Consider the following 18,018-nt stretch of genomic DNA (forward strand, 5'->3'; position numbering starts at 1 on the left):
GGGTGTCCCTGTCACTCCGGAACGTCTCTGCTGCCCAGTATCCTCTCTCTCCATTGCCGCCATCACGTCGCTACGCATGCCGCTCCTATTGGATGACGGGACGGCGTGCGCGACGTCGTGATGACGACGAAGGAGAGCGCCGGCCAAGCAGGGGATCCCAACATGGAGCAGACACGAGGAGGCAGGTAAGGTCCCTCCCGGTGTCCTGTAAGCTGTTCGGGACGCCGCAATTTCACCGCGGCGGTCCCGAATAGCCCGACTGAGCAGCCGGGTTAGTGTCACTTTCGCTTCAGACACGGCAGTCAGCTTTGATCACACGTCTGAAGGGTTAATTCATGGCATCCACCAAAAAGAGCACAGGATCTCTACTATTGTACTCAGCAGGGTCCCAGTGGTTGGACTCCCACCCATCAGCCATGATCCTGTGGATCGGTAATGGGCTTTGATTGTGGGGAAAAACACTTTAAATACACATTGAATAAAACATGGCTCACCTCCACTGCAGGAGAATCCCATTTAAATTGGACTCTGACATTGAACGGTGTATATGCTATACAAGATATAAGCAGTGTCTCTCCAACAGCCACCTGGACCTGAGGATGAGGGTTCATGGACAGACTGAAAATTTTAAATTCTAAAAGAAAAGAGAAAAAAAACAACAATAATTATTTCAACATGAAACATGGCAGCTCAACACTGTATTGTATTTTATTAGAAGGTTTTAATTACTGAATAGTGACATCTGACTCTTACCAATAACTACAATAATGTAGTCTGAGGATCTGTATGTTTGACCATTGAGTGTTGTCTCACAGTAGACCATGTCGTAAACTCTCAGCAGCTCGCTCGAGATGATGATGCCTTTTTTGTAGTCCCACTGTATACTTTGTCCATTGGGAAAAAATGTGTTCTCTGCATATTTCTACAGGGAAATAGAAAGATTTGGGATCAACCTACAATACCAAAAGGTATTAAAAAAAAACCTATTGTATACAAATATCACGGGTGTCAACAAGTTATTTGGGCAGATCATTCAACCAATGTAATGAATGATGAGCTGCCGGGTCAGATCCAGGTTTATAAGGCTACAGTTTTACAATGTCTACCCCAAACCAATGATCCTTTTCTGCTTCTTTTGCTCTGCCCTTTTACATCTTTTTAACTACATTTGGCTCTGCCTGTGCAGCTAAATGTCAGCTATTGATGGGGGGATTACTGCCTCTCCCTCAAGTGCAGTAACCCAAGGATTTGTGCAGCTTTTCTTCAATAATCTGAGCAACTGTGGTAACAAAATAATTGTTTTTCTGCTTGTAATTATCCATTCCTCTCCTACACAGAAAATTTATTGTTTTAGAGAGATATTAGAACAATTGTTTTATCATTAAAGTAAATCGATCTTTAACAAAACCTTTTTTTGACATATCATACAGACATGTAAAAGGTTTTGATTGGTTAGGGTCTCAGTGCTGAGACCACCACCAGTCAGTAGAGCAAAAAGTGCTATAAAGAGTTAATTGCCAGTCGGGAAGTGAAGTGCTTAAACGGGTACTCCGCTGCTCAGCGTTTGGAACAAACTGTTCCGAAAGCTGGAGCCGGCGCCGGGAGCTTGTAACTTCATAGCCCCGCCCCCTCACGACGGCACGTCACGTCCCCCTCAATGCAAGCCTATGGAAGGGGGCGTGAGGGTGTTTTTTTTTCCAAATGCTGAGCAGCGGAGTACCCCTTTAAGAGTGCACTTCTCACTGCTCTTTCTCCTGATTGGTTCGGGTCTCAGCTTTGAGATCTTGGCCAATCTAAAGTTTTTACATATCTCTGTAATATGTCTAAAGTGTTTTAGTTTTTTTATGAAAGTTTTTTAAATAAACATTTGGTTAATTGAATCATCATATAAAACAATACAGTGCACAAAATGTAATAAATGCAGGGAGCTTTGTGTCTATCTCATTCATATAATTTTGAGTAAAGATTTCAATAGACACAGAGATCCAGACAATGACAACTTTACATTCCAATTTACAATCTTAATTTCCCTGTTGAGTTGAAATTCAGTAAAATCTCTGACAAATCCCAAATGTGTTTTTTTTTCAATGTGTGAATATGATTTTAAAACCTTCAACTCAAAAAGTTAAAATAAGTAAATGATGCTGACTCAAGGGTTAATGATAGCTGGCCAAAGTTACACAAAATGTTGATATCCCTTACTGTGCGCAGCGTCACGTTGAGATCCTCTCTGGATGTAAAGCATGGAACAACCACCGTCTTGTTTCCTGCAGTAGCACCACCAGGAATATACACGCCTATGGGTTTGTCACTTGGAAATGACGTAAATGGAGAGCTCTGATCTAAAAATGAAATGAATATTAAAGATATACATATTGTACTAGACATACAACCATTATATGAAAAAAAGATCGGGCCAGAGGGCTCAGTGGGTTCAATGCAAAATATAAATATTTTAAAGGGGTACTCCACTGCCCCAGTGTGCGGAACATTTAGTTCTGAATGCTGGGTACGGGCTGCGGGGGTCGTGACGTCACATCGCGCCCCCTCAATGCAAGTCTATGGGAGGGGGCGTGACGGACGTCACGCCCCCTCCCATAGACTTGCATTGAGGAGGTGTGACGTCATGAGGGGTGTGGCCACGTCATGACCCCCGCACCCAGTGATCTGAACTATACGTTCTGGATGCTGGGGCAGTGGAGTACCCCTTTAACATAAAGACAAGGTAATAGTTAAATGGGCACTCTCATTAAAACTAATTTTTGCTATTGCACTCCTTATGGTAAATTAAAAATATTTCTAATATACTTTGTTTAAAAAAAAATGAAGTTTTCTATGTTTTCTTTGTGCTTAAAGGAGTAGTCCAGTGGTGACCCAGTGGTAAACAACTTATCCCCTATCTTAAGGATAGGGGATAAGTTGCAGATCGCGGGGGTCCGACCGCTGGGGCCCCCTGCGAACTCCTGTACGGAGCCACGAGAGCCCGCGGGAAGGGGGCGTGTTGACCTCCGCACGAAGTGGCGGCCGACACGCCCCCTCAATACAACTCTATGGCAGAGCCGAAGCGCTGCCTTCGGCAATCTCCGGCTCTGTCATAGAGATGTATTGAGGGGGCGTGTCGGGCGCCGCTTCGTGCGGGGGTCGACACTCGCTATCTGGCCGGAGAGCCAGGGCCCTGTACAGAGAGATCGCAGGGGGCCCCAGCGGTCGGACCCCCCGCGATCTCAAACTTATCCCCTATCCTTAGGATAGGGGATACGTTTTTCACCACTGGACTACCCCTTTAAAGAAGCTCAAGAGCACATTTTCCCCCAACTCATACACAGACTTTGGACCAAAGTCCAAACACAGGAAGTGCAGCCTGAAGTGCTGAGGGGGGGGGGGGGTGTCCAGCCTCATCCAATCATAGCTCCTCTCACACATTACTGCCATATGCTGTTGGTTGGACACCCCCCACCCCTCAGCACTCCAGGCGGCACTTCCTGTGTTTGGACTTTGGTCCAAAGTCTGTGTATGAGATGGGGGAAAATGTGCTCTTGAGCTTTTTTAAGCACAAATAAAACATAGAAAACTTCATTTTTTTAAAACAATGTATATTAGAAATATTTTTCATTTACCATAAGGAGTGCAATAGCAAAAATTAGTTTTAATGAGAGTGCCCATTTAATGAAATAATTTTAGTGCAAAAGAAGAATTTATCTTTTACCAAGCAATACCTCTTCTTGGGGCATATATAGAGAGAAGACCCCCTTTCCAACGCTCGATTTCCAACAAATTCCCCCACCCACCCTGCTCCCTTTTGATCCCAGGACAGGAAGATCAGCATTTTTCTTCCTTTGCTTTCCATTCTGTCACAGAGAAGTACGGCCTTGGGTTGTTTCCAGTCCTTCTTGGCTAACATTGTGCTGGCTATGCTGGAACAGCTATACAGCTTAAAGTACCATCTGTGTGGTACTACTACAATAAATCCCTCAAATGTAAATCAAATGGAGACAAGATAGACTTTAGGTCTATGGACCCATTCGTCCATGTAAAGAAGACGTTTTCTGCACCACAAATCTCTGTTACATGCAGATTTTGTTTCAGATTTGCTATGAATTTTTATAGTTGGAAAATTCACAGCTTTTTCTATTCCCATGTAAAGAAATCTCTACAATATCTGTAAAATCTCATCCACTTTCCCCCTATGCTGCGGATCCACTTACCAATAATGGACACGTGAACACTGGAGGCCCCTTGGCTATTATTTTGGTAGGAGCACTTGTATGTTCCATTGTCATTTACTGTGAGCTGGGATACGACAAGTATCTGACAATAGACACTTTCATTGCACACACTGAGTGACACGCGGTTATCCACAGGATCGGGCCATGACCAAACCACTGGTTGCTCCCCCCTAAAAATAAAGAAGATAGATTTAATTAATATCTTCCTCTTCAGACCATAACTTTCCAGAAGAACAATTTGTATAATGACACATTATATCATTTTGGAATATGCCACATTATAACAATACACACAGAACACTACAATACATTTTTGTAATTTAAGATCACACTAAAAATGTCTTTTTTTTAAAATGATATTCTGTATGAAGGCTTGTTAAGATGATTAAAGGAATCCCTGGATAGGACGGGGCCGCCTGAATCAGCTAAATGTAAGGGCTCTGTCAAGCACCACATCTACTGGAAGTTTGTTCAAAGCATCTACTACTTTTTCAGTATAATAATATTTTCTTACTTTGTTTCTTTCTTACAATTGACCTCAGATTTTGCCCCCTTGTTCCTGTGTTAAGTTTATTTTTAAAACAAAATCCCCCCCCCCCAACCCTTTTTTTTTTGTTGTGATCCCCCTTCCCTTTTTTCCTCAGGACTATACAGATTTATCTTTTTTTTTAAGTATTTCCTGTTAAGTTTTATGCTTAAGGCCTTTCTCCATTTTTGCAGCACATCTTTGGACCCGTTCTATTTCAACAATATCTTTTTCCATATGTTGCATCACATGAGCTCTATACAGTAGAATCTCAATCTTCAACCTATATTGAAAGCTATGTATATACTTTTAAACAGTACAATAAAAAAAAAAAAAACGCAATAAATCAACTGGTGCCAGAACATAACAGATCTGTAAATTACTTCTATTTACAAATTTTTATCCTTCCAGCACTTATCAGCTGCTGTATACTACAGAGGAAGTTGCGTAGTTCTTTCCAGTCTGACCACAGACTCTGCTGATACCTCTGTCCATGTCATGAACTGTCCAGAGCAAGAACCAATCCCCACAGCAAACCTCTAATGCTTCAGACGGTTCCTGACACAGACAGAGGTGGCAGCAGAGAGCACTATGGCCAGACATAAAATAAATACACAACTTCCTCTGTAGTATACAGCAGCTGATAAGTACTGGAATGCTTACGATTTTTATATAGAAGTGATTTACAAATCTGTTTAACTTTCTGGCACCAGTTGATTTGAAAAAATTTTTTGCCTTCGGGGTACCCCTTTAGGTTCTAATAACTGGTACACACACACAAAAAAAAAAATAGGATAACACATTTCTCATAACATTTTCATAGGCACAATGTGTCATACCATACCTGCAAGTGATATTTAATGTATGGTTTAAAGCTATGGACAGATTGGCATTCTTAGTACTTAAGGTGGGGGGATCTGAAAAGAATAATAAATACATAAATACATAAATAAATAAATAAATAGCAAAATGTAATTAAAAAAAAATAATAATTGTATGGATCATTCTATAGAAAATCTTATCGTATCATTTATATGGCACTGTCATAACAGGAAGGCTGTGCAGATGGTCCAGAGGTAAAATGCTAGCAAATCAATTCATAACCTTGGGTGGAGTTCCTGTTTTCCTGCCAGGCTGGTTTCAAGGTCTTTATAAAAGGATGTGGGACATTGAAACGCGGGCGTCCTCATCTGATGATCTCACCCCTCCCCTGGATCAGTGCTGGGATACCATAATATCTCATTTTTTCCACTGTTTGGAAACTTGTTCCCAGGCACTAATAGATCTTGTGTTAATGACATGGCGTATGGTGTTGTCTGTCCCCGCGCATTGTTCCCCGGCGCGCTTCCTCTGTACCATCATTACAGCTTATTCCCGTAAAGTTGCATAATACATCGGCATGGGTGCGGTGGTACAATGCATGAGACATCATTCATCATCACTGACCAAAAACTCCAAAAACAAATATTCAAAAACAGTGCAGAAAAAGCGGTACTTGATATACATGTGCATAACAATAGTCTGTCATTTTTTAATGGTCTCCTCCCTTTCAGAAATGGTCAAACGCTACAAGCCATAGGCAGGGTTGTAGTTATAGAATGCTGGGCATTGTAGTGACACAGTAACTGAAGAGCCACAAGTTGCAGTCCAGAGATTAAGGACATTCGTTTTATCAACTATACGTTTTCACTATAAACTATATGTAAAGCATATGGGCCATTTAAGTATAGAATAGAATAAAATAAAAAAAAATAAAAAATGTGGATTCTAAGGGAACTCCTGCAGCTACATCATACTGTATATAAATGTGCTCAATGTTCCTACTAGAGATGAGCGAACTTACAGTAAATTCGATTCGTCACGAACTTCTCGGCTCGGCAGTTGATGACTTTTCCTGCATAAATGAGTTCAGCTTTCAGGTGCTCCCTTGGGCTGGAAAAGGTGGATACAGTCCTAGGAGACTCTTTCCTAGGACTGTATCCACCTTTTCCAGCCCACCGGAGCACCGGAAAGCTGAACTAATTTATGCTGGAAAAGTCAGCAACCGACGAGATGAGAAGTTCGTGACGAATCGAATTTACTGTAAGTTCGCTCATCTCTAGTTCCTACATTAGTTTGATGTACTGTTACCATTATCAAATGTAAAGTGCCCTGGAGCAAGGGTGCTATATAAATAAAAAAAATAAACAAATAAATACATAAATTAAATAATAATAATAATAATTAATAATAATTGAAAAAATTATAATATAATAATAATTTTAAAAAAATAAAAAATAATAATAATAGTACAGAGAAATGTCGCAATTCTGTCCTTAAAAAGTTGCAGTATGCCTGCACCACATGCATAAAAAGCTATGTATACGTCTATATAAAACTTGGAGGCATCCTGTAGAGGTCCTTGATAATACAAAAGTGTATATGAGCCCTTGTAGTAATTTCTATATATCAGTGATTCCCAACCAGAGTACCTCCAGCTGTTGCAACACTACAACTCCCAGCATGCCCGGACAGCCGAAGGCTGTCCGGGCATGCTGGGAGTTGTAGTGTTGCAACCCTGGTTGGGAAACACTTCTGTATATGATTAAAAATTATTAATTTGTGTACAACATGTATAACATTGTTTGTACTATTTTAAAACATTTCGGGAATACAATGCAAATATCTAATGTAAGAGGTGGAAGGTGTAATGTATATTCCCTATACACTAAGGTATTTCAATGTATATACTGTTCAGCGCATTTTTCACGGGACAACCAATCTAATAAGAAAGTTACATAGTCCATTAAGTTATAGGTATGATTTTCTCTACATTACCCCCTTTTGGATCAGAATCAATTTAATTTAATAAATAATGTAGCTCCAGGTCCCTAATCCCGAAATACACCACCAAAGTTTACAACATCTACATACAAACAGCGTGTGACTATGATAAAAACAAACTCCTACTAAAATGATACTACAGCTGATGCTGTCTGCTAAACTTTTCAATACAAGCCCTATATACTTATCATAATCATAGGATTCATAGGAAAGAATAAAAGCACACTGCATATAATGGAATAAAAAAAAATAGTTTGCAATGTTATAATTCATGTTTATGGTAACTTGCAACAATTACGTTCTGGGCATTTATTATTGACAAACATTAACAAAGTAAGTAACAAAGTCAAGTAATAACACATACCAGAGCATCAAATCAAAATGGATGTTTTATTGCAAAAAAGTTGGCTACATAATCCTTACCTGAAGCTGCGAGGACCCACACCATGCAGCAGATCACAAGGACAGTCAGCATCATCTTATGCCTCATTTTCTTCTTTGGGCCAGTAAGAAGTTTGGAGGGAATCAGAGGAGATCTGCTGCCAGACACATGGGCAGTGATCATGTACAAGGTCCCACAATAGCTGGAGGGATGTGTATAGTCCCAGGCTGCACTCAGTGCTCAGGATGCTCACAAGTAGATCACACACCATGCATAGAGCTGACCTGCACTCCACTGACACCAGTGCACAGCCAGCACTCAGCCTCTACTCCTAAACCACGCCCTCCAGTAAACCCCGCCCTGATTTCATTCACAAGACTGGCAGTGTCACACAGTAGCCCCGCCCATAAATCCAGTTCTGGTGCTCACTGTTCTTCTTTGTTATTATTTTCAGAGATATCTGTGGTAGATATATATATATATATATATATATATATATATATATATATATATATATAATTATATATATATATATATATATATATATATATATATATATATATATTATATATTATTATTATTAGTTTACAATTTTGTATCTATATCTTAATATCTTATAGATAGATGGATAGAAAGTTGTAAAAAAAAATTATGAACTTTTCATCTGCATTACAATAAATTTTAGTAAATACAATGAATATAAAAAATAGGGATATTTGAGGAAATTCATGAAAAGTGGAGTAGGTGATCATCTTTTTACCGCATTCATTTGGGTGGTGGAAACTGTGTACCTCCACCATGGTGCAGGGCACGTGATAAAATGGTGCAGGGCACGTGATAAAATGTTCAACTTTTGGATAATGCTGTCCGCTGCCAGTTTTGTAAGTCAGGTAGTCAGATCTGGTGCAGATTTGCGCCTCAGTTAGCGCAACTGTGCCAAAAGATGCGCAAAACTGAAAAGTAGCACATCATAAATTCCTGCCCGCTGCATGATATCAACTGAAATCACTACTTGGTATGTTCTTTTACAAAAACTGTCTAAAATGAAAAGTCACAAAACTCGCAAAAGAGCTACAACTCCATTCTGCACAGCAACACCTGTAGGAACGAGTCTGGTACTGCAGTAACTGTCCTTTTATCTGAATGGGAAAAGTTGCAAATGAGAGTTTGATGATAAACATTTTCAATCTTTTGTGTGATATTTTAGGCAAAAAATATGTCGTCGCTGTTGTGACTACATTAATGTGAATGGTAGTTATGCAAACTGCATAAAAGGACTGGCTGTAGAACTGTTTGCTGCTGTTGCCTACTTTTGCGTGGCAATAACTGTCTTACCTCTTCCATCGTACCGATGTTTATTAAGGTGCCATGTTACTCCAATGTCTCGGATGTGTTTATAAGCTATTAAAAATGAAATAAAACAATAACCAGGCCAGAGGGGGGGGGGGGGCTTAGGGGGAACCCAGAAGTGAAACATACATCTATCAGACATTTCTGGCATATACTGTGGCTATGCCAAAAATGTCCCAACTGAGAATACCCCGGTAATGTGCACTACAATTAGAGTTGGCCTATTAAAGGGGTATTCCAGGGAAGTATATATATGTTCCCTATAAACCATCCTGCCTGATATGCATGGCTCCAGTGGCCCCTGTTGTCTTCTCTGGCTGCTTGATATTCTTTGCCAACATTCCCTCACCTTGCCTACATCTGCCAACTATCATTGCAGCCCTGCTCTGCCAGCCATCTAACTCTCTGAGAGCAGCCCCCACCCACTCTGAGGTTCAGTGTCTGATTGGCTAAGGCTGCGCACACCTCCCAGTTTTCAGCACTGAAGAGAGCATGACTCATCAGTGTAGGGCAGAAACCACATGGTCTGTGTCTCCCTGGAGAGTGGGGGCTGCTTTTAGAGAGGGATTTGGACAGAGACAGAGTGGATGGCTGGACAGTGTCATTCCCTCACTTCATGCATGTAAGTGACAACCAAATAGGGGAAACTGCTCTATATAGACAATGAACAATAGTTAGACAAATAAATAGTTTGATGAGAGGGAAAGGATGGAATATGGGTTTAGCCCCCCAGTTTACCCCTTAAAGCTTTTGAGTCCCCCAAAATACTAGTGTACAATAAAGGATAGAACAAATGTTTTGTCCCCTGAACTTAATGGGCCCAGCTTGGGTATGCAATATATACAACAGCATACCTTTCTGCTAGTATGTTGACACATACCTTGAACATACAGCACTTTAAGGGGTACTCCAGTGGAAAACATTTTTTTTTTTTTTAAATCAACTGGTGCCAGAAAGTTAAACATATTTGTAAATTACTTCTGTTTAAAAATCTTAATTCTTCCAGTACTTATCAGTTGCTGGAAGTTCTTTTGTTATTAAATTTCTTTTCCATCTGACCACAGTGCTCTCTGCTGACACGTCTGTCCATGTCAGGAACTGTCTGGAGCAGGAGAAAATCCCCATAGCAAACATATGCTGCTCTGGATAGTTCCTGACATGGACAGAGGTGTCAGCAGAGAGCACTGTGGTCAGACAGAAAAAGAAAAGAACTTCCTCTGGAGCATACAGCAACTGATAAGTACTGGAAGGATTAAGATTTTTAAATAGAAATAATTTACAAATCTGTTTAACTTTCTGGCACCAGTTGATTAAAAAAAAAAATTAAATTCCACCGGAGTGCCCCTTTAACAGTTTAACCCCTTAAGGACGCAGGACGTAAATGTACGTCCTGGTGCGGTGGTACTTAACGCACCAGGACGTACATTTACGTCCTAAGCATAACCGCGGGCATCGGAGCGATGCCCGTGTCATGCGCGGCTGATCCCGGCTGCTGATCGCAGCCAGGGACCCGCCGGCAATGGCCGACGCTCGCGATCTCGCGGACGTCCGCCATTAACCCCTCAGGTGCCGGGATCAATACAGATCCCGGCATCTGCGGGAGTGCGCGATTTGAATGAATGATCGGATCGCCCGCAGCGCTGCTGCGGGGATCCGATCATTCATAACGCCGCACGGAGGTCCCCTCTCCTTCCTCCGTGTGGCTCCCGGCGTCTCCTGCTCTGGTCTGTGATCGAGCAGACCAGAGCAGGAGATGACCGATAATACTGATCTGTTCTATGTCCTATACATAGAACAGATCAGTATTAGCAATCATGGTATTGCTATGAATAGTCCCCTATGGGGACTATTCAAGTGTAAAAAAAAATGTAAAAAAATGTAAAAGTAAAAGTAAAAAAAAAGTGAAAAATCCCCTCCCCCAATAAAAAAGTAAAACGTCCGTTTTTTCCTATTTTACCCCCAAAAAGCGTAAAATTTTTTTTTATAGACATATTTGGTATCGCCGCGTGCGTAAATGTCCGAACTATTAAAATAAAATGTTAATGATCCCGTACGGTTAACGGCGTGAACAAAAAAAAAAGTCCAAAATTCCTACTTTTTTAATACATTTTATTAAAAAATTTTTTATAAAAAATGTATTAAAAGTTTTTTATATGCAAATGTGGTATCAAAAAAAAGTACAGATCATGGCGCAAAAAATGAGCCCCCATACCGCCGCTTATACGGAAAAATAAAAAAGTTAGGGGTCATCAAAATAAAGTGATTATAAACGTACTAATTTGGTTAAAAAGTTTGTGATTTTTTTTAAGCGCAACAATAATATAAAAGTATGTAATAATGGGTATCATTTTAATCGTATTGACCCTCAGAATAAAGAACACACGTCATTTTTACCATAAATTGTACGGCGTGAAAACGAAACCTTCCAAAATTAGCAAAATTGCGTTTTTCGTTTTAATTTCCCCACAAAAATAGTGTTTTTTGGTTGCGCCATACATTTTATGATATAATGAGTTATGTCATTACAAAGGACAACTGGTCGCGCAAAAAACAAGCCCTCATACTAGTCTGTGGATGAAAATATAAAAGAGTTATGATTTTTAGAAGGCGAGGAGGAAAAAATGAAAACGTAAAAATTTAATTGTCTGAGTCCTTAAGGCCAAAATGGGCTGAGTCCTTAAGGGGTTAAACTTAGCCTAGCTTGATCTGCATATAAAAAAGGTATGTTTATATGTAATTCATTTGACGCAGGGTGTATATTGTATTCTTACATTTCCATAAACACCTAATTTCCACATCATAAAACAGTTCTTCCATTTCAAAAGTCAAAGTAAGCAAAATGATACAGTTGACCCAAGAATGTTCCAGAGAAAACATACCTGGTATGGGTGTGAGGGCAGACAGAGGGTATTAGAGTATGTTACACAAATGCAACAAAGATGTAACATCCAGTTCCATACTGCGATCATATCAAGTTCCCCTATCTTTCTGCACTCAATACCCCATAGTGACTACGTAAAAACAGAATGTTAGAAAACTGCTAATTTATTAAAAAGGGCAAACTAAAAATATAGCATTGACCTAAGTATTCAGACCCTTTAGTTGAAGCCCCTTTAGCAGTGATTACGGCCTCCAGTCTTCTCGGGTATGACGCCACAAGATTTGCTCATTCTTTGGTAATTTTCTGGTTATTTTGGTTTCTTCTCTGCAGATCCTCTCAAGCTCTGTCAGGTTTGGGGACCTTCGGTGGAAGCCATTTTCAGGTCTTTCCAGTAATGTTTGATTGGGTTCAAGTCACGACTCTGTCTGGACCATTTCAGGACATTCACATAGTTGTCCCTAAGCCACTCCTGTGTTGTCTTGGCTGTGTGCTTATGGTTACTGGGGAGATTTATCAAAACCAGTGGAGAGGGAGAGTGGTGCAGTTGCCCATTGCAACCAAATTGCTTTTATTTAAAGAAAAAAGAAAAGAAGCAATCTGATTGGTTGCTTTGGGCAACCAGCCATTTTTTCCTCTACACAGGATTTGATAACTCTCCCCCTTTGTGTTTTCGGAAGGGGAACCTTTAGCCTGGTCTGAGATCCAGAGCACTCTGGATCAGGTTTTCATTAAGAATATATCTGTATACCATTCAGTTTACCTTAACCCTTCCTGTCCCAGCTGCTAAAAAAAAAACATCCCCACAGCATGATGCTGCCACCACCATGCTTCACTTAGGGATGGTATTAGGTAGGTGATGGGCAGGACCTGGTTTCCTCCAGATGTTGGTTTCATTAGACCAGCGAATCTTAAATCTTAAGTCCTTTAAGTGCTTTTTTGCAAACTCCATGTAGGTAGGTGGAGTACTGTTGTGATCTCCCATCTGTACACATGATCTTTGCAGCTAAGCCAGAGTGACCATTGGGTTCTTGATTACCTCTTCTACCAAGGCCCTTTCCTCCCGATTCCTTGGTTTGGTGGGGACGTTAATTCTAGAAGGGTCCTGTTGTTCCAAACTTCTTTTATTTAAGAATTATGGAGGACACTGCGCTCTTAGGAACTTTCAGTGCAACAGAAATCTTTTTATAACCTTCACCAGATCTGTGCCACCACACAATCCTGTCTCTGAGCTCTACAGGCAGTTCTTTCCATCTCATCGCTTGGTTATTGCCCTGATATACATTGTCAGCTGTGAGATCTTATATAGACAGGGCGGTGTCTTTTAAAATCCCGTCCAATCAGCTGAATTTACCAAGGTGTAGAAACATCTTAGAGGGGATCAAGAGAAATAGGAGGAGCCAGAGCTAATTTTTAAAGGGTCTGATACTTATGCCAATGCTAAATTTCAGTTTTTCATTTATAATAATTTAGCGGGAAAAAAATAAAATTCTGTTTTCACTTTTCACTAAGGCCGCAAAATAACAAAAAGTGAAAGGGTCTAAATACTTTCTGAATCCATTGTACAGTGGTCCCTCAACATACGATGGTAATCCGTTCCAAATGGACCATCGTTTGTTGTAACCATCGCATGTTGAGGGATCCGTGCAATGTAAAGTATAGGACAGTGGTCTGCAACCTGCGGACCTCCAGATGTTGCAAAACTACAACACCCAGCATGCCCGGACAGCCGTTGGCTGTCCGGGCATGCTGGGTGATGTAGTTTTGCAACATCTGGAGGTCCGCAGGTTGTAGACCACTGTTAGAGGAAGTTGTACTCACCTGTCCCCGCCGCTCCGGACTGTCACCGCTGCCCTGGATGTCGCCGTCCATCGCTGTCGCCGCGTCCCCGAGGTGTCCCCCAACGCTCCGGCAAGGCCTCTGCTACCCCGGCATCCGCGCTCTCCATCGCCGCCATCACGTCGCTACGCACGCCGCTCCTATTGGATGATGGGACGGCGTGCGCAGCGATGTGATGACGACGATGGAGAGCGTCGGCGATGCAGGGGATCCTGAAGAGGATGCGCCGGAGCCCCGAGGACAGGTAAGTGATCGTCAGCGCACCATTCGGAGCACCGTAAACGGCTATCCGGCGGCAGCTGAAGCAGTCTGCTCTGACGGATAGCCATTTATGCGATGGCCCCGACATACAAAAGCATTGTATGTTGATGCTGCCTTGAACATCTGAGAGGCCATCGCATGTTGAAATTATCGTATGTCGGGGCCATCGTAGGTCGGGGGGGTCACTGTATATATGTACAGTAGCAGCATCAGTTTACAGTAGTTATCTGCACTTGGCTTCTCTGAGCTGCTGTATGCGCATTCACAAAAATCCAGCTTCATGGCTCTTCAGACCAACATGCTCAGGTGAACTGTCATCATACCTGTCACCAGTAGAGGGCCTATAGATCCTTACATTTGTATCTATGTAAAAGTAGATCAATTAATTGATACTGGAATTTAGTCTTCTAGAATACTTTCATTACCAGTTCTGTATGACGTTGTAATAGGAATGTGACTGTGTTCCTTTAAGCCAGATTTAACAGATAATGTTGTCTGCAATTTTCCAAGTAATACTGAATAATTTTGTGCCTTTAAAATTTATTTTTAAGGGTTTTCTAGTAGAATTCACAGATTTATTGATGGTCTGATCTGAATTGGGTTTATAAAAACCGCATAAACATGCTACAGAAACAAAGCTGTATGTAAGAAATGCTTTTTCGGTCACTGACATTTCCGCAACAAATTTGACACCTATGAATATTCTTTAAAGTGGTTTAGTAAAAAGGGGAAAATCTGCAACAAAAACAAAACAAAACTTTAAAACCTTCTCCCTGCCACAGATTAGTATTGAGTGCACTAGTTTGTTGTCATTCTGTTTTCATCCTACAATAGCCAAGGCTAGCTTGTGACTATATACCTCCAGCATAGAAGTAACATAATATTAAAACAGTAAAAAAAAAAAATGGTATTCCAAATATTCTTGTTTTATAATTTACCGCATATACTCGAGTATAAGCCGAGTTTTTCAGCACGATTTTTCGTGCTGAAAACGCCCCCCTCGGCTTATACTCGAGTGAACTCTCCGCCTGTCAATCCCATCTCAGTGGTCTTCAACCTGCGGACCTCCAGATGTTGCAAAACTACAACTCCCAATGGCTGTCCGGGCATGCTGGGAGTTGTAGTTTTGAAACCTCTGGAGGTCCGCAGGTTGAAGACCACTGCGGCCTTCGTCATCATCTAGACCCCCCCCCCCCCCCCTTTCGTTTTCTACTCACCTCCCCTTGGTGGGAAAGAAAGGGTAAGCCAGTCCGGGCCATCTATGCTGCAGGGACCGTCCGGTGGGGAGGGTTAGTCGTTCCAGGCTGTCCTTTTTCACCAGGGGGCCCTCTTCTCTGCTCCAGGCCCGGCCCCGGACTGGTAATGTTGCCTTGACAACGACGCACAGGGACGTTAATGCGCTGCCTCTCTGCGCATGAATGTCCCTATGCGTCGTCGTCAAGGCAACGTCATTAGTCCGGGGCCGAAAGAGTAGAAAACTAAAGGGGGGGGGGGGTCTGGATGATGACGAAGGCCGCAGTGGTCTTCAACCTGCGGACCTCCAGAGGTTTCAAAACTACAACTCCCAGCATGTCCGGGCATGCTGGGAGTTGTAGTTTTGCAACATCTGGAGGTCCTCAGGTTGAAGACCACTGATGAAGGGATTGACAGGCGGTGATGATGAAAGGGGGGGGATGATGACGGGGGTCTGGATGATGATGAGGGTCTAGATGATGACATGGGGGGATGATGTACTTATAGTCGAGTCAATAACTTTTCCTGGGTTTTTGGGGTGAAATTAGGGGCCTCAGTTTATATTCGGGTCGGCTTATACTCAAGATATTCGGTATGCATGACTCTAACCATGTTAAAATGTATCTTAGTGCAGGATAAAATCAGTTTGCCGCCTATTTAGTAAATGTCTTCTTGGAACTCCTGACCCGGTTTCATGGGGGAAGATTTATTAAACCTGTCCAGAGGAAAAGTTGCTGAGTTGCCCATAGCAACCAATCAGATCGCTTCTTTCATTTTGCAGAGGCCTTTTCAGAAATGAAAGAAGCAATCTGATTGGTTGCTATGGGCAACTCAGCAATTTTTCATCTGGACAGGTTTTGAGTTGGAAACATTTATACAGTTGCTAATGTCTAATATGTGTTATATAATTATATTACAATGAAGCTTTATTAAAACAACAACCCAAAATTGCGTTATAAGTTGAAATTCTACAGCGGTGGCCTTTCTAAAGAAGATATCCAGCATGCAAAATGTATGGTGAAACTCATAAGCTGTAATATGAAATATGTTCTAGGTAAGGGGGTGGTCTTCTTAAAGAGGTGGTCTTCTGGAGATATTTCACTGTGTATATCATGAAGTTTTTTTAAGCAGATCTGTCACAAATACACATTTACAAAACATGTTTTATGCAGATTGTGTTGCATATTCCCCATAGATCAGAAAGTAGTGAAACTAATCACAGCACAATGATAATGCTGCCGCTGCAATTCTGCAGGTAATCTCTGCAGCAGTTCTGACCTATGTGGATTAAACTACAGATGGGATACATCAAAAGTTTTTATAATTTTTTTACTCACTTCATTGCTGCCCTCCTCAACACTGCTGCCCTAGGCACAGGCCCAGGTGCCTAATGGAAAATACAGCCCTGATGATTTCAGGAATTGTACAGTATAGATAGGCTATATTGTGGAGAGATCTTTTAATACTGTTCTACAGTTAGACAGGCTAGAATTGTATCCGCTAGGCAGAAACTGCACCACATGGGGAGAAGGTGTCAAGGAGGCGGAGCAGAGCTTCTCAGGTACCACAGCCTGGCACAGCTCCAGGTTAGCTCTCATTTCCCAGCCCCTGCTAGATTTTAACTAAGACCTGTGCATCAGTCAAAAGGGCTGGGAAGTGAGGGAAAGCAAAGAAGAGTTCCAGGCTGTGGCACATTAGCAACTCGGCTCCACCTTCTTGACACTTTATAAGAAATTAAAAAAGGTGATTTTATACATTAAGCAACCTCCTTCCAGTTTGCTTTTATACTCTAACAGCTATCCAATAGTCTCATCAGCTACTAGCAGAAAATACAACTGACAGATTCCCGTTAAAGAGTACCTGTCACCAAATAAAACTTTTAATATAGTGTTGCTTATGTAATTAGCAGACACTTTCCCATTCACTTGCTTTTAAAATGATCAAAATAAATATGTTTAAAATGTAATATAAAAAATGGCCACTAGGTGGCTCTGTTCTGTTCCTGCCACAATTAATACAGTGAGTTTGGTCTCCTCCCGGCCTGGCAGGAGACCAAACTCAGGAAGTGCTTCTCTATGGACAGAGCTTGATTGACAGCTGCACAGAGCCTTACTAAAAGCTGCAAAGAGCCTCATTGAAAGCTGCAAAGAGCCTCACTGAAAGTTGCAAAGAGCCTCACTGAAAGCTGCAAAGAGCCTCACTGAAACATGCATAGAGCCTCACTGAAACATGCACAGAGCCTGAGCTCTTCTATTCATCAAAGGGCTGCAACGATGTGAGGGCGGAAGTGGTCCCCAAGCAGGCTTCAGTAATGTCACGCCTGCTGGGAAAAAAAACACTTTCTCCTGCTGGGAGATTTCACAATGTGAGCAAGAATAAAGGTATGATACAAAGATTTTAAAGCTCTGAATTTTTTTTAAGGGTGGGAGTAGTTAGTTTAGAAAAGTTTATTTGGTGACAAGTACTTTGTAAGTCACCTACAGCCTACATTACACGAGAA

The 18,018-nt window shown here is 41.5% G+C and overlaps 1 protein-coding gene across 1 annotated transcript in view; it reads right to left on the reverse strand.

Annotated features, from left to right (window-relative positions):
• The window catches only part of KDR (kinase insert domain receptor), a 37,488-nt gene extending 21,332 nt beyond the window's left edge, over positions 1-16,156 (reverse strand). Inside the window, exons 1-7 of the mRNA XM_056558203.1 lie at positions 16,128-16,156; positions 7,999-8,417; positions 5,597-5,669; positions 4,206-4,396; positions 2,203-2,342; positions 754-922; positions 495-634 (exon numbers count right to left, since the gene is read on the reverse strand). Of these exons, the coding sequence (XP_056414178.1) occupies positions 495-634; positions 754-922; positions 2,203-2,342; positions 4,206-4,396; positions 5,597-5,669; positions 7,999-8,140 (855 nt within the window). The 5' untranslated portion in view covers positions 8,141-8,417; positions 16,128-16,156. The remainder of the gene's footprint in view (positions 1-494; positions 635-753; positions 923-2,202; positions 2,343-4,205; positions 4,397-5,596; positions 5,670-7,998; positions 8,418-16,127) is intronic.
• Between the last annotated feature and the right edge of the window lie 1,862 nt (positions 16,157-18,018).

This window comes from Hyla sarda, chromosome 1, assembly GCF_029499605.1.
Source record: "Hyla sarda isolate aHylSar1 chromosome 1, aHylSar1.hap1, whole genome shotgun sequence".
NCBI lineage: Eukaryota > Metazoa > Chordata > Amphibia > Anura > Hylidae > Hyla > Hyla sarda.